The sequence below is a fragment of the Thunnus maccoyii genome, chromosome 4, assembly GCF_910596095.1.
Source record: "Thunnus maccoyii chromosome 4, fThuMac1.1, whole genome shotgun sequence".
Lineage (NCBI taxonomy): Eukaryota > Metazoa > Chordata > Actinopteri > Scombriformes > Scombridae > Thunnus > Thunnus maccoyii.
Window position 1 is genome coordinate 18,284,674 of NC_056536.1, and position 26,915 is coordinate 18,311,588.

General features: G+C 38.9%; 1 protein-coding gene and 1 long non-coding RNA gene across 3 annotated transcripts; both read right to left on the reverse strand.

Annotated features, from left to right (window-relative positions):
- Positions 1-1,413: 1,413 nt before the first annotated feature.
- tead3a (TEA domain family member 3 a) lies at positions 1,414-16,655 on the reverse strand. Of its 2 annotated transcripts, XM_042408632.1 has the most exons (13): positions 16,563-16,655; positions 8,424-8,488; positions 8,154-8,216; positions 7,977-8,039; positions 6,458-6,469; positions 5,934-6,044; positions 5,785-5,828; positions 5,601-5,662; positions 5,379-5,512; positions 5,068-5,238; positions 4,354-4,494; positions 4,096-4,248; positions 1,414-3,324 (listed from the first exon to the last, which is right to left on the reverse strand). In XM_042408632.1, exons 1-13 carry the CDS (start codon positions 16,567-16,569, stop codon positions 3,211-3,213), a joined length of 1,140 nt encoding a protein of 379 aa, XP_042264566.1. In that variant the 5' UTR covers positions 16,570-16,655; the 3' UTR covers positions 1,414-3,210. The 2 variants fall into 2 exon arrangements, with proteins under 2 accessions (XP_042264566.1, XP_042264565.1); XM_042408631.1 differs by lacking the exons at positions 6,458-6,469; positions 7,977-8,039.
- Positions 16,656-16,717: 62 nt separating this feature from the next.
- On the reverse strand, positions 16,718-21,926 carry LOC121895492. The gene is made up of 3 exons (XR_006095782.1): positions 21,688-21,926; positions 17,261-17,289; positions 16,718-16,804 (listed from the first exon to the last, which is right to left on the reverse strand). It is a non-coding gene; the product is annotated as an uncharacterized LOC121895492 (long non-coding RNA).
- Positions 21,927-26,915: the final 4,989 nt, after the last annotated feature.

Below are 26,915 nucleotides of genomic sequence, written 5' to 3' on the forward strand. Positions count from 1 at the left end.
GTTGCATATAATTCTATGAACTCCACATTTGATCAGGAATTTGCACCACTAAAGAAAAATGTAAAGTGAGACAGGTCCTGCATTATTACCTTAACTTCAGGCCCATCTGCAAAACATGGCCACAGTGTCCAAATGTAGTCTTAAGAGTTAATTTTCTTTTTCACTCTGTTCATATGGTGCTACGCCTGAATAACGTTGTGTTAACTGACTCAAACTAAATGATGAACTGAAAACCTGGGGCCAGTAGTGGTCTAGCATAGTTCTGTTGGGTTTCTGGGTTCAGAGCATATACTGAAGTGGGGGGGGGGGGGGGGGGGGGGGGGGGGGGGCACAATATAGGCCCAATGACTTATTTTTGCCCCAGGCCCCCAAACAGGTTAATCCAGTCATGCTGTTGGGTACTTTGATACTTTGATCTATAATAACAAATCATAATATTTTTAGACAATCTGTGTGCTGATTTGCAAAGTAACTAGGAAGTGTAATTGTCAAATAAATAGTGCAGTAAAAACAAAAGGTTTCCCCCTGAAATGTAGTCCAGCAGTAGTATAAAGTAGCATCACATGTTAATACTCAAGTACAAGTATCTCACAATTGTACTTCAGTACAGTACTGGAATAAATATACTTGTAGTTACTTTCCACTACTGCCTATTATGTGTCATCACCTAACGTTTCCCATCAGTAACTTTTTCTGCACAAAGACTTGAATGGTCTGGCTTCCTTTCATATTGGGAAACCAACCGGCAGACAACATAAATAATTTATTGTAGCACAGAAATCTGTGTATGTTTTCTTGACCCTTGTATATCTGACATATCCAGTTCTTGTATTCAACTTCCCACAAAATTGTAACATTACTAGCGTTGTTTAATTTTGTGAGTACACGCTCGTGCAAACACACAGGACAGACAGGAGTGTTGTGTAAACGGTAATGAGGTTATGTAACTAAAGGGAAGATACAGTACATGTGTATGTATGTGATATGTGAAAGGCTGGTTCGGTGAGGGTATGGAGAGAAGGTAAAGCTTCTACATGACTGTAAACTGATCTGTCCACTCTTGACAACTTGGTAGTGAGTAAAACTGAGCTGATAGCACCACCTGCTGTAGCAGGCCAGCATAAGAACTTTGCCAAAATAAACATAACTTAGCAAAGTTAAAATTCATATTATGAAAAACTTGATTAAATAACAGGAAAATAAGACTAAGCATTAGATGACAACTTTCTTTGATGTCAGTTTGATAATAGATGCTACGATGCAGTTTGCTTGGTACTTTAAAATATTGAGGTTTGACACCCAGCACTAACTGGGACAACGTAAGGAATTTCAGTTTCAAATGTATAAAGACGAATGACTTTCCCCTCAAGCAGCTGTCTGAGTGTAACTATCAAAACTCTTAAGGCTGAACAATTCTGCAAACACCATGTGATTTTATTGGTACAGCATAAAGGCACAGATTTAATTCACTGAGCAGACTTGACCAAAGGAGTGATGAGGCACAGCCAACACACACAAAAACGATACAAATTTTGGCTGACCACACAGTGAATATGGTTATTTAAAAGTGAACCTGTTGGCTCTCACTTTCACGATACAAAGTCAAAAAGACAACTCATTGTCACCTCCCACATGGTTAACGATAATCCTGCCACGAGATGAGGACATGATAGAGTCAAATAACATTTACTATTAAAAAAAAAAAATGCTGGTAGTTATGCGTACCAGAATCAAAAACATTACATAGAATGAAAAGAAAAAAAAGCAAGTGTCAGCTGGATAATCTGTTAGTGTTAACAGGCAAAACTCTACCCCAGTGCACTGTGGGTGACCTTAGTGTGGTATGTACCATGTTCTGCATACATCAAAAAAATAAGAGACAACTAAAACACCCATCATTTATGATGTTTAGAGTAACACTTCTAGCTGTGCTGGTAAAATACAAAAAAAGATCATTCATCTTTACAAAAAATGAGTATATTTATCTTGTTTTGGCTTATAAACAGTACCATTAAAAGTGTAGTGTACACATCCTATACATCAGTGCTCCTCAGGTCAAGGCTTTATGAACCAAAGCACATTCTTATCCCAACTCACGTGGAGGTAGAAATACTGCAGCAAGCCCACACAGTCATCGTAAGAACAGTATTGTGTCTATGAACAGTGAAGATTGTTCTTGCATTCAAAATGCTGCTGACACCCAAGTGTGAACTGAACTATTGTTGTTTCCAAAGACAAACTAGCCAAAACTTAACACTTCCTTGAGATTTGATCTTTCCCTCTACACCGTGTACCTCCAAACACAAAATACTCCTAAAGTGATTTGCTCTCTTTACACTTTAACACAGTGTTTCATTCAAATATAAATACAACTTTGTCGTCTTTACATGTAGTGCATTATACTCTGGGAAGAGACACACTCATACTTTCCGCCGTATGTTCTTTAGATCTTTGATTAAACCGACTGAAGATCATGAATCCACACCAAGCAGTGATAGAGGAAACACCATTATAGGCTCATTCAATTCCTACCTTACAGTGATACTACAAACTGTAAAAGAAATAGTCATTGTGGCACTTACATTAACACTGATTAAATGCTTTGTTTGCCAAAGTATATTCAAACTCGTCTCACATCAGTCACACCTATGACGTAAATGTATACATTTGAAGTTCCTGGGAAATCATGATCTCCATTTCTAGTGCATGGAAGCTACATTCCCACTGTATATTATTTATACAAGGGAAGAATATCACATATTACACTTGATTAAATGTAGTGTTGCTCTTTTTCTGGTTCCTTTTGTTATATTTTCATAAGTGAATTAAATGTCTAATCAAAAAGAAAAGCATAAAACATAGTGAACAGTGATATTTTGAATTTCTGTGACTGAATAACTACACAGACAACATAACACTAAGTGATAATTTACACCAAGAATAATACCACGTTTTGGTCAACACCCATTCAAAATTAATTTAGTGTTAAAGTCATGGGATGCTGCGGAGAGATGTGTGCATAGTTTGCAGTAATGGAGAAGCATACACATTAAACACATCACAGGTGTGACTACAGTGTGACTGTTGGTCTGTTAAAACAAGTGTGTTTTTTGAGTAGAGGATTGGGAATCTGTGTGTTTGAGCTGGAAATAGGGTTTATGCTGTATGTATCAAAAAGTCTGTGGAGAGTCTCTGCATGCACGCAATGTGCTAGTCGTTAACTAGTCGATAAACGTGGTACTGTGCTCCGTGTTCACTGGTGGACACTTCAAACACAAAGGCGATGCACAGCAGAGTCTCCTGAGTTTCTCTGTTGGACACCACCTGGCAAGTGACAGAGAAAATATTGGCGAGGGTCAGGATTGAATAATAGCAGACTCCAGGGGAGGGGAAAGTGGGAAACCAGTTGAAAATGTGTACATCATCTTTGCTAATGGGAAAGCAATGTTTACAAAATCATCAGATTATCAGCAATTAGATTTTTTGTGAAAGCTCAGAAGTTAAAATGCAGTTTTACACATCACTTGTGGAAAGTGTGCTAGTGTACTAACTGTCGTCATCATACACTACAGAAAATAGTTAAGACTGCTTCTAAAATGACTGGACACTCCCTCCTTTTGACCTCTTCAACTTATAAAGTTTGACTTGACCAAAAGTCCCTGAATGTCATCAGGGTGGATTGTCACCCAGCACTTCCCCTCTTTCAGGGAAGAGAGGATATACCTCCCCCTGTGGGAGGACGTATAGAAAAATCTATTTTAAATCTGAGTGGTTCAAAAGAAGCACATTCCCTGAAGCCATCTGACTCCTAAAATGGTTAACCTTTTAGCTTGTTGTTTTCTTTGTGGTATTTTGCATTTAACCTGCATCTAATATGTTTAGGTTATTTAACTCTTGGATTGTAAACCTCTGGCACTCTACGATATGTTTTGTTTTTAGCTTATCTTTTATATTAATCTTATTTTGTGTATTTTAAGTATTTAGTATATTGTGTGTTTAATGGTAATGGCCTGTCCTGCACTATGATCTTATCAAGGCAAGTTCCTGACATTTGTTGTAATAACAATTAAAACTACTCAACACAGACACACTTACCTGTAGGATGGTGAAGTTCTCCAGTACACTGTTCATCATGTATTTCTCTGGCAGGTGTTTGAGTTTGTGGATGAAGTTGATCATATATTCACACATGGGTGAACGATGGATACGGAACACATACTTTCCTCCCTCCATATGTGCATATTCTGTCTGGATGGGGGAGAAATCCGCAAAAACGCATCACAATTAAAAACACATGTCGGTCTGTCATGAAACACAATCATTTGCATCAAAATACTGGGTTGATTTTCTTACCTCGACCTTCTCCACCACCTGTTTGCCAAAGGAGCAGACCTTTGTTGAGACGCTGATGGTGATGTTTTCTGTTCCACTGTACTGGCTGCTCACACCATAGAACGCACCGGAGCCCTCCTCAGCGTCACTGCTCAGATCCGCCTGGAAGAAGCACAAGAAAGGTAAACAACCACTGAGGACAGATATCCTTAGTACGAGTACCTCATCAAGTGAATGGGAAGGTGCTGTACCTGCATAGACTGTGTTTGTGAGGGTTTCCCACTGTAACTCGTCATATAAACTTAACATCATCAATTCCCATAAAAAGTTACTGTAGCAAAAACAGAAATAGCAATCCAATGTGCATTTTTTGCATATCAAAACTGTTTGAGTGTCTGCCAAGGAAGAAGTCAAGTTCTTGCGTAAACCCCTGCTCCAGCATTACACTGGCTTTGCTTCCCCCATGTGGATTAAAAGGGTATAACCTCACCAGTCTGAGAAATTATACTTGATGTGAAAACAGTTATGTACTGTAAACATACGTCACGAAATCTAATGATTTTGGTACATTTTGTAGGATCAAAGTTCCCTAATGATCCCCTGATTTCTCATGATCATTTGTTAAATTCAAAAACTTCCTTCACTGAAACATGCCTCTTACAATTCCAGGTCATTAAAAAGAACAAAACAAAACAAAAAAACTTATCAATGGGAACTCTAGTTTTATGTACTGACCCAGAACTTGACAAGGAAGAATGCGTTGTGCGGTCCTTTTTCGTACAGCTCCTTCAGGCCTCCTTTCTTTTCAGAGAATTTGTCATAAATCTGTCTCACATCTATCGACTCCAACACAGGATCACTGTAGCCCGGGTTTGATGGGCCAATGTGCACGAAAAGGTGTTTATACTGCAGGGGAGGAGAAACATAAGGAAGAGGGAGAGAAAAGAAACAGACTTGGTTTTGGCAAGATTTTAAGATTTTACATTGTTGACTCTTCTTTAAAAAAAAAAAAAAAAAAATTTAAAAAAATGTCTGGATGTCTGTACCGTCTCTCTGTCTCTCTGAGTCTCCAAGAAAGCAGAGTACTCCAGTAGCCGTAGTTTTGCTGAGGCGATGGTTCTGTCTTGCCACACGGGAGCTGCTATAGCTGCAGGGCGATGGGGAGACAGGGGCTCATAACCTGCCAAACATTTAAACAAGGACAACACAATTAACTTCACAGCAATCACATTAATTACTAAAGTTGCCGCGTTTGTGTTCACACTTACTGATGGGTGTGGGGACAGGGGCTGGTAGTGTAGTGTATGGAGGCTGTGCAAAGGGCTTGATGCTGTAAATAAAAAAAAAAATAACAGCAGGAACCTAAAATGAGCAATTGTACCAATTTAAGCATATAACCATCTTCAAATTTATTTTTCAAACAACACCATCTAATCTGGCGGTGATGCTTACTCCTGAGAATGTCCAGGCTGTCCTGGCACAGGGCCGGGCCAAAACTAAACGAAAAGAAGGGGAAAAAAAGAGCAGATATTATTACTCAGACTTTGATCCACAAGGTAGAAAAGAACAGATGTGTGTGCGTCTGTCTGTGAATGTCTCACCCTGACTGGTGGAGGGAAGGGAGTCTGGGGTTTCATTACACTAGCAGACACGATCTGAGCTGATGAGAGGTTGGCTACTGTCTGCAGTGCTTTGTCTTTGGAAACCTGGTCCTGAATGAGATATACAAAATAATGTACAATGATGACGCTCCGTCTTGCAAAAATCCAGTAAGAATTTAGGTTAACATTCCAGAGTCAGCCAACCTTCATGGCCAGTTTAGACAGCAAGCCAGCCAACATATAATACTTCAGCATGATGCAATAACTATGAGGGAAGACAGGACAGAGTGCAAAGCAGATACAGGGGGATGCTAAAGCAGTAGTAGGCGCACCAGGCTAGCAGGCTAGGAGAGGCAACTGGAGCCATCACCAGTATTTCACTAAAGCCACTAAAAACAAAAGAGTAATGAGCAGGATTTTTGAGTCTGGCAGTAGCTCTGCGTTGTGGACTAGCAGTAATGTGATGCCAACCGCTAAGCACAAAGCCTGAAGCAGAAAACTGTAGTTGTATAACCAAAACTTACCAAGTTCATGGCCTATGGCAAAGAAAACACGTTATTAATTATCTTCACATACACACATTAAAATAAAAAGCAGGTCACAGAATCACTGTTAGGCAATAAGAAAAAAAAACACCTCCAGCTACGTGTAATTCCTGGAAGTGACTTCATCCAGAAGCCACCTTGTCCAACACACTCACGCTAAGCTCAAAAACATTAATACTACATTGACAGGACAAGCTATGTTCTTTTTTATCTATGCCATCTTAAAGCTGTGTTCTGACATTTAAATCTGGAAATATATGGGCTTGGAAACCTGAAAAAGTTACCCTCTCCAACTGTGTATTAGAGAGCAGCAAGTTAAATGCCTTCGGTTCACAATGATGTCACAAAGTACGTCTATTACAGGGCAGGGTAAAACCACAAGAAAAGCGCTTACACAGGAAAGATATAAAGAACTGAGGGAAGTGTCCAAGAGCGAAAACGTGGAGATGAGAAATGTATTAAAGGAGAAAACTGAAATTCTTCATTCTTCATCAAAGATGAGGGGCACATTTTTATAAAAACTCCTTGTGTGTTTTGTGTGTATGCATGCGTTCATGTGCAGTGCTACAGCCGTGCACATGCTTAGGTCAACCAAGCCAGCTACTGAATCTCATGCAACCATCAGTCCAATCCCACAAGCCTCTTGAACTCTGTAAAAATGATCTGTACTGCCATGCACAAAGTAATAAAAAAAAAAAAAAAAAAACATACTCTTTCCCACAAATTATGACACACAAACGCACTCAAAACACCTGGCTTTTACACAATGAGCAATGCCACATGTGGACAAAAAGCAAATGAGTCAGACAACCTTAAAAGCATTAAAGCACCCGGATAAAATGTTTGAAAATATGAGTTTGCAAAGCCTTAACTTGCCACACCCCGCTCCCACAGCCATTAACTAACACTACTTTAGTGCCCTATTCACACTTTTACTATCATGTACGTAACTCTTTGTAAACTGGATTTATACTCCTTCATCGAGATGTTCCAGCAGTCCTACCATAGATGCCAATGGCACAGGAATCATGGCATCATCAGATCACTAAATGTATTTGTCATCAGGCCACACGGTGAATTAACTGTTAATCATTTCCATCTTCCTGCATTCAGTTGACTGCAACAAGAAGGTTCGCACTGAGTCCTTTGTTAACTTGTTCCATGCCATCTTGGCAGTGATGATGTAGGAGAAAACAACTAGTCAACTAGTCTAAGTTCACCAATTATACTTTTTAACCTTTTACTGAAACACAAATGAGCTGATAGGCAATGACAGACCCCCAACATGCAGTAACTTTTTCGAGGAGGTGCACGTCGCTCGTAGCAGAACCACTAATGTAAGTAGTATTTAGCCTCCGCTTGTAGTAACCTTTAATTCCTGTAAGCTCTGACAAAGACTATCAGTAAGTCAGTCTACGGTGATTCAGTGGGTTAAGTTGCATTCGGGCCACGTGCAGAGCGAAGCAGTTAGCATGGCAGAGTCAGTGAGCGTGTGTACCTTGAGCTTAGACTGAATCTCACGAGACTTTCTCTTGGCCAAGACTTGCAGGTGACTAGAGACCTGAGAAAAGACAGGATGACGGAAAGAGGATGGTAGGAAAAAGGAAAGGAAAAGAAAAGAAGAAGGGGATGTGACTACAGAGGGAAGAGGGATGTTAGTTCAGCGGTCACCCACCTTGATGCTCGCCTGATATTCTCGTACCCTCTTACGTGCCAGAACCTGAATGTGACTAGACACCTATGAAACCAGGGTTAATGTTATGAAAAAAAACACATATTCACAGGATGATTTTTTGCCATTTTAAATAGCCGTTGTCCATTAATAATTACATTAACATGGTGATTGGGTACAAAACATCAAAATAAAACAGTTAGCTGCACCTAGCAAAATCTCATAAATCATAAAAACATATGTAAATCATCCTTAATAACTATCTGTACATACCTGTTTGCGTGTGCGTGTCTTTCCTGTTCGTAGCTTGATATAGCGAGCTATCAGCTCATTTCGACCTAGAATTGAGAAAAGTAAATAGATTGAATGAAAAAGGGGAGCACTAAAAAAAACACAGAAACACTGATTTTCTGGCATCAACACTTTGGTGATATCATAAAACTTTTATGTAGGAGAAAATAGGGAATTGATGGAGCTGGCGTAACCTGTCAGGAATGGTGCTCCATTTTGTTTTTTCTGCTTCACACAATCTAGTGAACCAATATGCACTGTAAACAAGGGTTCAACATTTTATTTTAAGATCACCGACACCAAAAAAAAAGCTCAGATTATATTTGATTGATACTTGGAGCTCTTCATAGACAACCCCTCAAACATTGCTCTACCACTTATGCGGTCAGAGTGAGATTTATTGTCCTGCAGAGACTAACTTCAGAGTTTGGCCTTTGATTACCGCTCAGTATCCACCTTATTTCTAGAAGCCAATTGTTCCCCTTTTTTCCTGGCAAAACGACTCTTAAGACAAAGTATGAAATAAAAATGGTACAGTCACAAAGTAGACCTGCATGTTTTCAATCACACCACTGGCGAAACCTACATCATTTGTTCACTGGCAAAAACAAGAGCCAAAAAAAAAGGCAAAGATTACCGAAGTGAGCGGTAATAAATTCACATTGAGCCAAACTTAAGCAGATTAAAGTTGTAAGATACAAACCAAAAGAGAAAATGTGTAGTTTGCAGTGTGGAAAGTAAAGCTGAGATCAAGCACTGATTAAGTACAATCATACCAAAACTACTCCATGTTTTTTCAGCCTGCGTGTCACTGAGAATATCAACTGGCCATATGTAGGTTTTGGTTGTACTAATTTCACTGGTCAAGCTCTGGTAAGAAGCCAAAAGATGAAGATGATGTGTATACTTTTCCATCCCCTGAATGGATTTAACATGAATATGAAAGTTTAATGAGACAGCCTTCAATTTCTGTGGCTGTATAATATTCTTATTATAGACATCCTGTGTTAATTTTGAGTCAGATTTGGCCTTGCTTGCTGGCAGAGCTCTACAGTAGACGGAGAAACAGTGGAATGGAGCGAGTAGAGGTCATCATATGGTTAACAGACTTCCAAATTGTGGTCACTACAGACTGCCTGGTCAGCTATTTCTTTCTCTGCCTCCCCCCTACTCCCACCCACACCTGATGAACTGCTAATCGTCACTGGTGAGCAGCTCGCTATTCACTCAGCGGCAGATGTCAGAATTAGCAAGAGGCTAAAGAGAGGTTAAAGGTGATTAAATGAAGCCTTACACACTAATTCCACGACTGTAAACATTTATATCACACACACAGACACACAGACACACACACACACCATCATCAACATCACCATCCTTCTTTCTGGGAAGTGGTCCGATGCTTAAGGGACTTAGGTCACATCAGGCTGAGTCACATCAGTTCTGAGGACTTACCAGAACACAGAATTTCCCAAAATCAACAGAAGGGGCTGACTCAGACACAGCAGTCTGCTCCAATTCCCAAAACAGTACACACACACTTTTCCTGCAGTCTACCACTGTTCCACATGAAGGCCAAACTTTTTATTTTTCATCAGAAGAAAGTCATGTCCTACTTGCTGAGTGTAATTTACACCTTAATGTGAGCAGAGTGGGCACAGTGGAAGATGAGTTAGGACATGGAGTAGTGCATTATAAGATGAAGTTCCAGCGCTTGTTCAAAAATCATGTGATTTCACACGTAAACGTGTTTCTCCATTTCTCCCCTCATCTGCCAAATAAATCAAGCGTTTACTCATTTGCTCCGTTGTTGAAATTTAATACTGGATTTATTTTTTTTTTTCTTTTTTAAGACAAGAGATAAAGAGAGACTGACAGTACACAAACTAGAGAAGCCATAAAACAAAACTAAACAAACTTGACCTTAACTTTATTTGGTCATTCTCTCATTGGGTTTACAAAATTAAAATAGCAGGAAAGACCTGCTGAAATTTTATTGGCCAGAGTAACACGATTGGCAGGGCTTCTTACAAATATCAATGTCTGATAAGCGTTCATTAACAACAATAAACTGGAGCTCATTTGTTGCAGTAGGCTACATGTGTTTCTTGTATTTACAAACATTACTAAAACATCATTATTAAAACTAGCCTCTGTTTTATATGTGTCAACCTGTGAGTGCAAGAGCAAGTGGTCTGTCTGCTGATCATCCTAATTTGGGAGTACATGCTTGACACCTTAATCCAGGGTGACATCATGCTAGTAACATATGACTGAGAGCAAAAGGAAGCACAGAGACTGGGGCTCAGTTTCCACTGGCTTAGTTTAGCAGGAAGAGGTGCAGCAGAGTTCACATGCACTCAAGTAAAACTGACAATTACATACAAGACTAAGTATAGTCTGGGAATTTGTATATTGTAAAAACCTTTAATAGTTTAGATGTTGTCCTTTCCTGGTTTTAAGAGCTGCACTAAGTAATATAAGTTTTTGAACATGACTGTTGTAGCTAAGTTGAATAAGCAGTAAACCGTTCTAGCTGCTTGACTGTGATATCCATATGTATCCACAAGAGCCACAAACATGAACTGTAATCCATGAATGCTCTGCTAATTTATGAGTTGACTTTATGTGTGAAAAGGGCTTCAATTAATTAATCTGTTCCAGTCGCACTGGCAATCTGCCAATATAGACTTTGTAGCATTTCTGTTCTATTTTCTACGCAGCTGAAATGTGAAATAAAAAAAATACTATGGAAGTCCGTAATCTCCTTGATAAACCTTGATTTCTTGGTGGATTTTATGATGGGATTAACTAAATAAAATATGATTATAGCGCAAGATATGATATCAAACCCGAAAATGAATGAATGAAAATAATGAATATTAGCTGTCTACTTGTACCCTGCACAATGACAATAAAGTTGAATCCAATCTAATCATCAAAATAGATGATAAAAACTGTGGAAGCACAATAGCTCATCAGCCATATTGCATTTTTTTAAAAGAAGGCTACGGATACAATGGGATGAGGTCCAGAAGACAAAGCTTTTTGAAGCGTCTATATAAAAAAAAAAAGAGAGAGAAAGCTAATGACTCTCTATGTGAAGAAGCCACAAACATTTGAATTAAAATTAAGCAATTCTACAGTGTGGCACGCCCTCCTAGCGCAATGGTTAGTGAGCATGCCACATAACCGCAATGTCCCTGGTTCGATTCCAGCCAGGGGCTTTTGTTACATGTCATCTTTCTTCCCTTGTTTCCTGTGAGTCATTTCACTGTCAACTGTACAATAAAGGCCAAAAAGCCCCCCCCCCCCAAAAAAAATGATGTAGAAACGTGGACAAGGGGTCCTGCAGACTGGTCTGAAAATGAGAAACTAATGTGTCTATTAGAGTATTATGTGTCACTGTAGCTTTTCAATGTGTGAATGTATGTAACAGTGGGACTATCCCTGTTTATTGAGAAGGAAGTGGGGGTGGTCAACACAGGGAGCCCACACTTCCACAAAAGGAGAAAATGCTGCAATGCTGAAACAAACTTTCCCTTTCTGTCGCATGGGATCACATATCCCGTTTCCCTCACAACACACACACACACACATACACACACACACACACACGACACAGGCTGCTACAGACAAGAACGTCATCCCTCAGCCAAAAAAAAATTGCTGGGAATGTTGGGTGCTGGCCAAAGCCTTCAATAAGGTAGGAAGAACTGGTCAAAATACATCAAACATCTACTCGCAGGCAGCAGACCCAAATAAAAACAAACAAAAGTCATATTGCATGTGTGTGCGCACTACAACGCTGGTATGCAGTCCTGTAGACAACTATGAACTAGTCTTTAAGCAACTAGTGCCCCAAGGGAATGAACAGCCATGCTACTTCTTCATAATATTAATCCTAACCTGACCTGAAACGTCATCCTGCTCTCTCCTTTGACCCTGGCAGTGCCGACTGCCAAAATACCTACAATCAGATCACCTGGGCACAAACTAAGAGGTCTTTACAAGAAGGATCAATAACCCACTGGGTTCCAAAGTGCAGGTAGCGGATCACTACGGGCCTTTGCAGCAAATCCTCGAAGACCCAAACTATATAAGGAATATTAACTTTTAAATTATTCTGTTACAGTTGAGGAAATCAGAGTGATTTTGGCCCTGATACTTATTGGTTATGTTTACTAATTGATGTCACTGTACAGTTTGTTGTCAGGGACTCCACTAGACACATAAGCCTTATACAGATTTAAACAAGTCCCATGAGAGCCAGTGATCTAAACCAATTTTTTAGCAGTTAAATGTAAAGCGAAAATTAAAGATGGTAACATTAAATCCCCATTTCAATTGATTATTGCATTGCACAGCTACATCTCAGTTTAAAATTAAATGTACTTAAATGTAAACAATGTTTTATTTACAGTAGTAAGTGTTTTAACATTTGATAACATTGAATTCATTTGAATTCATTTAACTAAAACTAATGCAATAGGCCTTTTTCACAGAGGACATTTTGACATGTCACAGTGGGAAAAGCATAGGTGTAAAATAAAGTTAATCATGGCTCACTTCCGTTTGGCTGCTCCAGTTTCCAGGTATTGTCCATGATGGCTCACTGTCATGGTTTAGGCCTTGACCGCACGTATAGGGCAATTTTTCTAAACGGATATTTTCTGTAAATTCTCCACTCGACCTTCGTTTTACAAAATATCTCCGTACACATGAGAACAAATGCTCAAAAAAGTACGCTGGGCCAGTAGGTGGCGATAAAGTTTACATTAACCATACGTCAAATACCAGCAAGCATGCGTAGTGAGCTAATTTTCCTTTGGCGGTAGTGACGTAAAAACAAAAACAATAGTAGCTAATTATTAACGTACTTATAGTTATTTGACATCTGTTTCTTCACCTGTAACACGTTTCTGGCACATGGCCCAAGGAAAACAAACGGTATATATCCGCAATTATTGTTGTTGTTTCAGGCACATGCTCGTAAAGCAACAATGGGCACGTGCAACGTGAGGTGTGACATCATCGTTTCCCATATGACATGTCCTCACGCATACACAGAAACTGGAGTTTTTAAAAATCTGTACTTTAGAAGGCATTTAAAAAAAAAAAATCTCTTTTAGTGACCTAAAACGCCATATGTGTGTGGATGAGAGGCCAAAACGTAGAGGAAAATGTTCGTTTTGCAAAATATCTGTATTAGGTGTGGACAATGCATTACTGGGGAACTTGAATAGAACACAGTCGTCGTTAATGTTATTAGTAACACCTGTGCTTTTACTACAAGTAAAAGTTTTACTGCCAAGTAAAAATGTCTGTTGTGAATAAGGCCTATGGCTAATATAAATTCTAACACATTTCAAGGTGAGCCACACATCAATTAACAAAAACTATTTGCAGTACAATTTGTGAAAACCTTGCTACTATTAATCAAAAAGACCCTTTTCAATTTAAATATAGTGACGAATTGTCTTAAAATTCTGTCACTGAAAGAAACTTTGGTTAAAACCCTTTACAAGAAAAGTAGAGTGATATTTTCTCTTTACATTCTGTCATTTTTAGGGGTGTAACGGAACGTCAATTACTTGTGGTTCCTAGATTCTCGGAAAGTAGAATGGGAGGCAGAGCCTTCAACTATCAGGTTCCTCTCCTGTGGAACCATCTTCTAGTTTGGGTCTGGGAGGCAGATTCCCTCTCTCTACCTTTAAGAGTAGGCTAAATCTTTCCTTTTTGATAACAGTTAGGGCCAGCCCAGGCTTGCCTTGGACCAGCCCCTAGTTATGCTGCGATAGGCCTAGACTGCGGGGGAACTTGCCATGATGCACTGAGCTCATCTCTCCTCCTTTCCTTCTCCATCTACGCATTCATGCCCCATTAATGCGTGTTACTAACTTGGCATCTTCCCCGGAGTTTTGTGTTTTCTCGTCTTGCAGGTGACCTCTGGTTGTAGACTGCCTGCTGCCTGTGGCTGTGGACCTCCTGCTCTCCCCTTGGTCTAGCTTGACGCCAACTGCTGCCACTATTATTATTAGTCATATTTCTATTAGTATTATTGTTTTTATTGTTGTTGCTGTGCTTCTCTGTGTCTCTCTCTCTCCCTCCCTCTTTCTCTCTCAATCCAACTGGTCAAGACAGATGGCCGTCCACCTAGAGCCCGGTGTTACAAATCAATTGGTTTTCCTGTTAACTGATTACCTTTGTTTGTAAACGTTGGGTGTTTCTCATGGCGACACAGAGAGGAAACGTAGCTGACCTTGCAAATCCCTGATTATGATTTATATCACTCATAATTTCGTAGACTAGACTATATTTATGATTAATTTAGCTTATTGGTGGTTTATGGAGTTTAGTGAAACTGTGGGATCAGAAATATTCTTAACCATACTTTGATGCATTTTCTTCAAAATAAAAACTCCCCACCTGGGTTTCGATACTAGGTGTTAAATCTAAAGGAAAACTTACGGAGCAGCGTACTTACACCGCTAAACTACGCAGCTTTGAGGACTTCTCATATACTAATACATAGCCTATTTTGAAGCAAAAACAACTGTATGTTATCTTTCAGGTTTAAAATGTCTCTGCTAGAGTAACTTGTGACCACTGTTATTGAAATGATAGCCATACAAGCTCCATACAAGTTTGTTGCCCCTCTTAAGTTAAACATTTTCCGAAGATCAGTGGTTATTTCTGATCCCACAGTTTCACTAAACCATCAATAAGCTAAATTAATCATAAATATAGTCAAGTCAATTAAATTATGAGTGATATAAATCATAATCAGGCATTCGCAAGGTCAGCTATGTTTCCTCTTTGTGATTGGAACATCTACTGTCACCATGAGAAATGCCCGTTTACAAACAAAGGTAACAAGTTAACAGGAAAACCAGTTGATTTGTAACACCGGTTCTGCTCGAGGTTTCTTCCTGTTAAAAGTGGAGTTCTTAATTGCTGCTGTCGCAAAGTTTTTACCCATGAGGGAATTTACGGTCTAGATCTGCTCTATGTGAAAAGTGTCCTGTCATGATTTGGCTCTATGTAAATAAAAATTGACTTGACTTTGTCCCAAACGGTCAAGGTATGGATGTCATGGTTTGGTGCATGCAGACATATGAGGAATACGCTTGCTGACTAAAACAATTACTGTCAAAATAGTTTAATAATCCACTTACTCCGACGTGAGGAACAATAATTCTAGAGCTCGAGTTCCACCCGGAACGTTTTGTTGGCACACCACTTAGCTGTAGCATGCTAATGGAGGTATGCTAGCGGGCTTAGCCAAGGTAGCCTGGTTATCCTGATTACCCTGTAGTGTCACTGCTGTCAGATTGACAAACAAGAGACCCAGACCAAGGGCAACACTATTATTAAAATATGCTCTGTAGTAAAACAATATCATGACTCCCCGTCCCCCTCCGCTCTCTGTGACGGTCAGCTTTTCACTCCGTCTTTGAGTGAAGCCATTCAGAACAACGATAAAAATATTTGATTTCTGACGTGGTCAGACAGCACGTCGTAAAAAACAGTTCTGAGAGAAAAATGTGGTTAAAAAGGAATAGGGAAAAAGTAAAAGTAGTGGTTTGGTCCCTCTGACTGATATATTATTATATATGACATCATTAGATTATTAATACTGAAGCATCAGTGTGTAAGCAGCACGTTACTGTTGTAGCCGTTAGAGGTGGAGCTAGTTTGAACTACTTTATATACAGTTAGACCACAAATCAACATAAAACAGCTGTCAGCAGGTGTCCTGACTCCTTGCAAGAAACTTTTTCCACTGCAGCACAACTAGACTGTTTCAGTAATAGTTGTTTACATTTTTCAAAATAGAGGACCAAATTAATATTTTCTACCTTTTTTTTCCTGCTTTGCCGAAATCATACCGAACCGTGACCCCAAATCAAGGTACATACCGAACCATAAATTTTGTGTTCCGTTACACCCCTAGTCATTTTACATGTAAAGAATCTCAGCAGGCCTTAAACACAGACATGTAGACTTAAGGTTTGGCTTTTGAATTACATACAGAAGAAAAAGACTTGAGAAAGGAAGAGATGATGGAATGGCTGGATGAAAGACAGTGTGTTCAGACAGAAATGTGCTGTTCCTCACCATACATCTTTCCCTCGTCTGAAAGTATGATCTTCCTCCTGCCGCAGGGAGGGTAGATGGCAAGAGCTTCCTGAAAGCTCTGCTCAATGTCTGGACTCCACACTCCCTCGGGGTCGCCATCCAATCCGCGGTCTGCCCCGTCAGCCAGTCCATCTCCATCGTCACCCTCCTCCTGAGCCCCGTCAGGGCTACCACGGCAACTCCACTCCGACGCAATGATGACGGCTCCGGCCACAACCCACCTTCAACACAAGGACATTTCCATTAATTTTGTGGTGCTGTAGAACTTTATAGAGTATGAGAGAGAGACAGACTGGGGAGCAAGAGATGAGAAATGCACTTGGATTTAAAACAATTTGAAAAATGAAATATTTTTGAGTGTTTATTACTACTTGTAAGCAAAAAATTATTGATATTCATCAAGGTAAATTCCATTATGCAGCATCAACAAAACTAGAATCAATGCATGTGGCAATACTGAACTCAGGTTTCAAGATGGGTTTTCTTCCACATTAAAAAAGCATTAGACCAAAATATCTACCACAAAGTGCGAGCACAGAGCAGTATTTGTTTTCATAGCTGATGAATTCAAGAGGAATCGCAATCAGCAAAATGTAAAGAAATTAATGCAGCCGTCTCCGGTATGTTTTGAAAACACAGAGCAGTTTTAATTAATCTATTAAAAGTAATATACAAACCCTTAAGTGTGTAGTCTTTGTACAGTCATCTAATAACAAACAAAAGACATTTTTGTGGTTATAGAGAATTTGCTGTATCCTCAAATCAGCAACAGATGGAATTCACCAGCATACGCCACTACCCACAATGCCAGCCTAGAAATATAGTTTGCTTCTTAAATTTGTTAGTAAGTAAAAAATATGAAAACTCTACATCTGATTCCTGAGAAAAAAAAAACTTTCTTTAATGACTGAATATAAAATTTGTTTTAGTCATTTTTTCCAAGTAAAAATGCCAAACATTAGCTGGTTCTTGCCTCTGCAATGTGAGGATTGGATGCTTCTCTTTGTCATACATTACAGGGTTCAACGTTAATGTTTTTTTTTGCCCGACCGGGCAAGTGGGTCAGAAATCTACTAATTTTTACTTGTCCCTATACAAATTATTTTATTTATAAGTGGTTATCAAATAACAGAGACCTAAGTTTATTGTCAAGTTTCATCTTTATTTAAGTAAATGAAGCAGAACAAGGACACAGAGTGTCTTTGATGCGAAGCAACAAACATTCTTGCATATTGAAAATGGTATGACCCATCCCCTATATTTCACTGAACACTAACTTCTTTTGATCAGCCCACTTTCTTTCAAATAATGGAATAGACTCCGTAAACTGATGGCAAATACATTTTTAGACTAATTTCTTCCACTCTAGGCTTCCTGATTTCCCTCTTTAATGTTTCTCGTTATCAAAAGTAGTTATGGCAGTGAAAAAAAACATACTCCACTGATTCCTCTATTTGAATGCTCACATAGTCCTGAGGGATGTTTGTTTCACACATCACACTACTAGCCTACTCAATTCTTGATTGGCCAATGGCGTGTGCCAATATTCTCTGATGCGTGCTAGAGGAGGCGGTTATGCTGTGTGCCAGAGAATAAGAACATAATTATTGATGCAAGGATGACTGAAAAAAATAGCAAACTTTTTTTTAAATTCACTTGCCTGACAGGGCAAGTGAATTTACAAGCCCAACGTAGCATTTTACTTGCCTCGGGCAATTGGGCAAACCTTATTGTTGAACCATGTACTATAGCAAACTTGAATATCTTTTGGTTTTGGACTGCCAGTTGCACAGAAGAAGAAATATGAAGACGTCACCTTGGACTGTGGGAAATTACAATGAACATTTTCACAATTTTCTGACATTTCATAGACAACACAATTAATTGAGAAAATAACTGTTAGTTGTAGCCCTAGAACAACGTTTTGTTTACAATGGGAAGTGGCTTTACAAGCTGTAGATCACCTTGCAAATCTAACTCCCTGATGAAACAGTTGAATGACAAGGTTGATGTATCATAATTTCAAATAATACACTTTTTAAAAATTTTTTTCATTGCCATTATGTTGATCACAGCTTTAGAAGGAGGCGTTACTATTATCACCATCAGTGGTGCTGACCACTCAAATCTGTTGTTCTTACTTATGAACTTTTCAGAGACAAGAGTGAATCCTACTAAAGTTCTTAATTTCCGCGTCACCAATTAAAATCAGATCTGCTTTATGAATGAGGCCCAATGAGAGGCAGTTCAAGAAAATAAACTCTGCCTCGCCAACCTACATCACTCAGACAGTGATGGATGGACCAGACCAGGATTAACTCTGTGGCTGCCAAGAAGGGTGACAGATTTCTGGGGGCTCCAAATGTCTCCACACTTCACCTAGAGTGAGATCAGATTCACCTGAAGTTGTTTACAGTTCCCATGGATACCGGGTGTATTAATAACTCTGGTATTCAGGGTTAAAGACTTAACAGGCAAAATGACAAAACATTGAGAACTTGTAAATTTATAAAAGACACCGACCAAGGTCAACAAATACACTACCACTTGGTCGCGTTATGAAGGCTACAAATTAAAACAACAAGTTAGTGATGACAAGACCAGTTAGTTATTTTCCTTTGAATAATCCATGAGAAACTAGAACAGGCAATTCTTAAGCCATACTAACTTCCCAAAAGCCTGCAACCTTGCCTGCGTAGGCTACATGAGGAAATTACACATTCCTTTGTTATTGTTGAGGATGCTCCAAGTCTCCTCAAAAGCAGGCACACATATGCAACATGAATGCTGCCTGGTCTGTAATGTTTTCCAGAGTGTGGCTAACATGGTCCCTGCCACAAAGGAACCACAGAGGATCAGTGTGGTCGCAGAGCTTCCCCCGCTGTGGTGTGCTTATTGGACACACTCAGCACAGGGCCTTCCCAGTTTCAATCACTGCTGACAGGACTGTGCTGTTGCCATAGAGATCAGACAGACCCTAGTGAGATGGTTAGGAAAGAGCAAAGCCTAAAAGAACATTTTGATATTCAAGGGGAGGGGATGTGACGGTCTTGAGTTTTATTGTGCAAGAAGTCGGCCAATGGGAAGATGTTGTTGCTCTAGGGTCTGTTTGCCCTGACTGGAGCTGATTAATCCTAATGTTCAGTGTGGGGTCACGGAGAGTCCTGGCCCTTTTTAACAGCTCAAAAAACATATATAACATTGTCTTATCGCCTTTATAATTAAGGACCTTTCCTAATTTTATAATAGGTTATTGTTTGCGTTAGACGTCTCTGGGGTATAAGTGACCTCAAACATAAGTAACATCACTAGATAAGCAGGTTTCCAACCTCAGGGTAAATTTTAAGGGCATAAGATGATTAAATTATGTTTACTTTTTCAGATGTGTTTAAGTTTTTCTTTTCTCTTGTGAAATACTGGATACTAACCTCTTTAGGCCTTGAAAGCTATCAAATATGACAAACTGACATGAAAATATGCCACTTTGGTTGAACCTCTCACAGCTCACACCCACACAAAGACCATAACCTGTAATGATGCACCATAGGTATACATCGCCTAAGTCACAAGACTAGAGCTGCAACAATTGGTTGATCAACTGGTTTGTCGATTGACGGATAATTCATTGCTGATTTTTTTTTTTTATGATTGATTTACTGCTCATTTTCTAAGGGGGAAAAAAACTCCAAAATTCTCTGGTTCCAGCTTCTTAAATGGGAATATTTGCTAGCTTCTTTAGTCCTCTATGATAGTAAACAGAGTATCTTTAGGTTGTGGACTGGTCGGGACAAAACAAAACATTATAAGTTGTATTTTTGGCTTTGGGAAACAGTGACTGACGTGTTTCAACATTTTCTGGACCAAACAACTAACGGACTAATTGAGAAAATAATCAGCAGATAAATGGATAATGATATAATTGTAACTTACAATCCTACACAAGACAAAAAGGTTGGGGACAGTAATGTCTTGCAGTGCATAGCAAAACATGAACTATCTCCTTGTTTGGTGTGATAATGGATCATAGTCACTGCTGTACTTTGTCACTCTAATCAAATTAGTAAACTCAGTCTGTGGTAAAGAGAAAGATTACTGATTTAAAACACTGTATGAGGCAACTGATTTTGCAGTTGCCTCATACAGTGAGTAAAAGTAATGTCAAAAAAAACTTGGAATTGTTAACTTTGATTAAAATCACTTCAGTTAACTCCAATGTCAATGCAACATTATTAACAGTAAATAGCCCAGTATTGTGTAGCAAGACTGATTGTACTGCTTAGCAAGTTGGCCAAGATTTGGGAAATGATACAACTGGAGTGGGCAGTCACAGCTGTGATGCAAAGTTAGGACATTAAACATTGAGGGGATATGCAGCTTTGCCAGTTTCAATATAGCTCCCAGTGGCCAAAAGGTCAGGTGTTTAGTGCAGTGAGGAGCCAGTAGAGCATTGAGCTAAATACAGCTATGAGCTCAGCAAACACTGACAAGACACATGCACATTACAGTCTGCCTGCTGCTCCAATGGGAACACCAGTGACATTATGAGAAGAGCCGGGCTAGATTTCACCACAGCACTTTCAGATTTCCACGGCCGTTTCATCAAACTCCTACAGGCTTTTGTTGTTTTTAAACACAGCAAAATGAACCAAACTTTAAGCACATGGATTAATACGGTCCTAAAAGTCAAATAACAAATCACATCAGTTTGATAAATCAGTCAGGACACGAACAAAAGGTGTTATTTCGCCTCTGACTTCTGTTGGACCCACAGGAACAGTTTCACATGTTGGTAAAACTTTCACAACAACAAGAAATGAATCCCATCTGCCAGCATGTAGTTAGAGGGAAAATGAAATCACATTCAACGGTTGGAAGCCGTTAAAGCAACTGTGAGTTGGCAAAAATCCGTCGTTGATGACCAAAAAAGAAGGAAAATACTCATTGTAGCTTAGCCTAGCAGTTATTAAAATACTATCTAAAGCTTGTAAAGTATAACGAGAAATGTATTTTTGAATCTTTCTGTGGATATATCACACACAAGCCGCTGCTAACACACTCGAGCTGACATGCTAACGTAGTTGGTTAGCTTGCGGGCTAATATTACCTCAACAAACTCCAACTAAAGTCCGAGGGACGATTAAAAAGTCATTGTAATTACAACACGGGTGGCTGAGGAAAGTACAGATAGACTCCCTGCTAAACACACGAGGCTCTGAATCAGCAAAGCGGCAGCGGGGAAAATGCGAAATATGTCAAATATCCCAAAACTTCAGGCAGACACGAAGCGAAGCAGCTGCTGCAGCAGCATGAAAGTTGCAGCACACAACAAAGAACTATGTGAGAGCGCACTCACCTTACAAAAGGCTTCCCTGCTCCGCTGCTGCAGGCACACGCTCTTCTCCTCACACTTTGGTTTTGTAAAGCAGATTTGCTTTCTGAATCGCGACTATTTCCTCGGCGAAAAAAAATAAAAATAACCGTGTTTGACAGAAAAAAGGCGGAATGCCAAGTATGAGTTTGGTATGAAATCAACGCGCGGACGAGAACGCACAGAGGCGTGGCGTCGAAACACGCGCACACGCAAAAGTTTTGTGGGTCCCAACGCAAACTCCTCCCATGACATCAGCCTCTGGGCTGGAGAGTAGGGGGATAAGGGAAGGTTGTGTTGTTTTGTTACCTTCCAGAGGACACATATAAGAAGTTATGTCTGAGATTTTAGGATGATTTTTGTCCCTGTAGAATGTCTTCAGAGTCCAGTTGTCTTAACGTTGGCTGTTTTACCCCGATATACAGCTGTTAATGCAGGCTATAGTCTATATATGAATTATTTTACAGCTGTAATGATGCAGGGATATGTCAGTGGTTCCCAACCTAGGGGTAAACAAGTAAGAAACAACAAGCAAACACGAGCCCTGTTTCTGCTACATGAAACTGTATGGCATCTTTGTTTTGTTTATTTTTCTTACTTATTAAGGTAGTTTTACCTGTTCAGGCATCTATAAATGTTCAAATTAAACTTTTCCCCCCCTTTGAAGATGGTAATGGCAATCCAAATAAATAAACAAACAAGTCTGAGAAGATTAAAAAATTACTCTTTTCTTGTAATTGTTAACAGTTAATAGAAATATGCAAACCTTATAACAAGGGGTCGTAATTACTTTGTTTTAAAGGGCCACAAGACACTCAGATAGGTGACCTAAGCAGCTATAAACAATTATGAACTATATTCATTGAAATTTATGAAAATCTTATGATCAACTGAGAAAAGTGGGACACTGCCCTGGGACCCCAAAAGTCCAGGGGCCAAAAATATGTTTGGAAATATGCGAGCACAGTATCAGCTGACATGATAAGGGCCTTAAGGTGGATCTTGATTTACAAGATAATCTTTAAAGGGTGTCAAAATATAGCTTTAAGACCTTATTTCATCTTTACATGTTGCATATTCCTAAATTAATGCGCTGAATCCAACTACCACATGGCAAATCTGGGTCTAGGTGATATTGTAGCATAGAACAAGTGTACATAATCCAAACAGAACAGCAGAATCGGGGAATTAATAGGGGCTCAGAAGCTCATTTTTGCTTTGGGACCCCGCATGTGAATGTTTTTTTGATGTCATTCACATATACATGCACACAAACAGTATCACTTTCTATCATAACTGTATTCAAAACCCAACACCACATTCAGGTTTAATAGAAATGGCAGATGAACATAGTCCATATTAAGATGAAAAATCCAAAAAAGGTTTTTTTGTTTTTTAATTGCAGTACACACAGTATAGGCCTGGGTGAGTCATTAAAACTCCACACTTTCTCTCTTCATAGGATCAATATCAATACATAAACTAGCTTCTATTTTATTACAGTTTTTAATTGTATTTTATTTAATACACCAATAAAAGTACACATGGAGTGCATTTTTATTTGCTGCTGGTTTTAAGTGGCTATATGCACGACAGGAGGCACTCAACAAGATATTATAGAGTAATTCATGATCATTATTTTCACATACAAAGTATTTATTAGTATTTTCTTTATGAATTTCATATTCAAGTTCTCTACATAAGAGGAAAAGTCAATTCAACTTAATATGGGTTAGTTTACGATTAGTGATGTGCTGGGACACTGGGGGAGGGGGCTGTCAAAGCCTCTCAGGGATCCAAATAAGCTTGAGTCAGCCCTGGTTAATGATTTACATCAACTAGAGTATTATTCTCTCCCATAATGACAAGGTGCAGTAATTGGAGGAAAAGGCCTTGCCAATGCAGCCGGCACATAACAGTGATTCTATTGTAAAAGCAGATGTAATGGCCTCTTGACAAAATGTCACGAGACTGACAAAGAGACTTAAACCCTCTTATTCTCGACATGCCACCAACTGCTGACAATAAGCTCCTGTTTAATGGTACAGATTATGGGCTGACATCTGATCTGGATTCCTGTGGGTCCCATTGGTCCCGCAGGAGTCCCAGACACACTAAAGTCTGTTTTCAATAAGTGACATCAGATCAGTACTGCTCAGTGAGGGTTGATGATGAACATTTTTAAGACTCGCCTGCCCTACATGCACCTATTTTGGGTGCTTTAATACTCTGAATTGATTGACTGAAATGTGATTGTATAAAAGTGACAGGACTGGGAAAACATTGGTGATGGCAAAAGTCATGTTTGTGAAGGGGAAGGAGAACAGGACCAGGCAGGACGGGGGAAACATGTCAACCTGTTGACCTCTTGTTGGACTGATGTTGTCCCTTCATTTGGCCACTGGAGGGGAGTATTACCTAAGTCATGGGTGTTTCAGAGGACAAGGCCACAACTTTCTTGGCACTGACTGATGAAAAAACGTGACTTCCCAGCCAACAAGCAAGCTTTTTTTTGTAAGCATACAAGTGTTTTGGTTTGGTTTTTATTGGTCCTTTCAGTTTAGGAAAGCTGCTCAGAACACAAAAGTCACTTTCATCTTCAACTAAACCAAAAATATAATAATAATAAAAACTATACCACAAAACCTTTAAGCTTTAGAGCAAAACTAATCAAGAAGAGAATTGATGACTCACATGTATTCACTGGAAATGGAAAAATGCCTCAGAAGGAAACAAACAGTACAGTAGATGATAGATTGCCTAACTTCAGCTGAATTTCCTTGGAGTTTTTTTTCTTTTTTCAGACATGTGCAAACATGTCCATAACTCAACCTGCCCATACAAAGTTCTTTCTCTTCCCCAGTGAGGTCTGGGGCATCAGTGGAGATCAGGTAATTATAGGTAGTTAATTTTCCAAGCTTTTAGAAATACATAAAATACATTTGTCTTGATTTAAAGCCTGTCTGAAATAATAGCTTGGCATTGGCATGACTTTTAAAGAGGTATTCACCCTTCATTTTTATCATTGTTTAGTCAAGGTGTAAGCCTCAATCTACCTCTATTTCATGCCTCAATAATTTCCATCTCTGTCTCACTCACTCAGGAACTGGCTGGAGGGCAGACTCTTATAAGAATTATTTATTTTAGTCTCTAGAGTGTAGGTGTTGGAGAAAGAAAAAGAAAAGAAAACTTTTGCGTTATTTACATCACTCTTGCCTGACTTTACAGAGCAGCAGAGAGGAGATGCAGAGGACGATCTGTACTACAGGAAGAAGGGTCTACTTGATCATAGCATTAATATTATACAACGATGATGATCATGTATGTAGTGAGAATGGAAAATAATGCTGCATACATGTAAGTGCAATATCCTTGTTAGTGTGAAATACTTCTACAGATCAGAACTGAGATATACATTTTGCATCTTATATTAGAGTTATTCATAATCTTGAGAAGAAAGTAGGAGGAATAAAACAACGGGATGTGCAGAAAAGTGGGATTGTTCCTAGAGTATTCCCTTTACAGCTCACAAACTGCATTTACACAAGTTTGCCACTAGATGGGGCGCCTCATCTTTCTAGAATGAAAATTGCACAAGATGGTAGTTTAATCAGAGACAGTAACAGTGGAATAATCTATCATGGATTTTACGTAAACCTGCTTGTAAGCAGATACTTTATTACACTCATAAACTATTTGCTTCACTTCTTTAATCTATTATTGACCTCTGTTAGTATCAACAAAGATTTGTTCTTATGTTCAAACAGAAGAAGGCCTAGGCCAAATTAGTTGTAAACTGGTCTCAGTTTAATACCTGATAAACTTTAAATGCTGCAGTTCTTCAGTTGTCAAGTAGACCCAGACTCAGCCAATTTGGTGACCTACTTGATCTCAAATGCTGTTACTATTGGCTGCTGTTTTCCATCCATGAGCTAATAGAAGCAAAGGAAAAACTACATCAATCCACCTGGTGAATAGCTGGTGCGTAAACCTGTGCTTATTAGCCTCTTTTATAACTTAAAAGAGTCATATATGGATTCAAATGTCACAGGTTCAATGAGGAGCTTATAATTTAGATATTTCTGCAAATTAAAGAGTGCAGATTGTGTACAGAAGCCCTTCTGCTGTATTCACATGTGATTGTCCTTCCAGCACCAAAGCCTCTCAGTCAGGTGAGCAGGGGACATATTAGCTTCAGTGTAGATTTTGTTAAGACTTATTCTGTTGGCTTTGTTAGGCCTTTATTTTAGAGTTATTTTTAATCATAGTTGGAAACATCAGGCATAATTCTTCATCATAGAATACATTTAATAATCTGATTGCAAAATAATCAGGAAGTGGGCTAATTCTTACTGCAGCACAAATATGCAAATTGAATATAAGACCTCCAACTTGTATCTCACGTCATTATCTACTGTTGGCTAATACTTTATATTAAAATTACTTCTTTATCCAATTTTTTTTTACACAATACCTCAACAAAACTTGCAGGTAAGACAACACCATTTGTTACCTACAATATGCATTTTGTGCAGTAATAACTTTTTCAAAAGAATCGTTGCATTATTAAATAAATATAATAAAATAAAATAAGTCACATATTTCGGTACTGAACCACTGAAAATGCTTTCATTATAGGTTTTCAAACTTTTAAAGTTACTTCAGGGAAAATAAATCACTGTGATTTAAATCACTAAATGTTTGCTTTGCTTTGTAAGCTTAGTTCAGTTGAGTCAATTAGTCCTGTAATTAAGTAAATCTACAGAACATATTACAAAACAAGTTTAGAGAATGTAATAATGGATTAGGCTACTTATTCAGAGGACCTACCTCAATAGTCAATATAGATTGCATATAAATTATTATCATTTTTATGTACTTTAGGGGTGGATGAAAAAATCGATGATAATGAATCTCGATTCGTATGTCTTACGATTCTGAATCGATTCACTAACGTCAAAAAT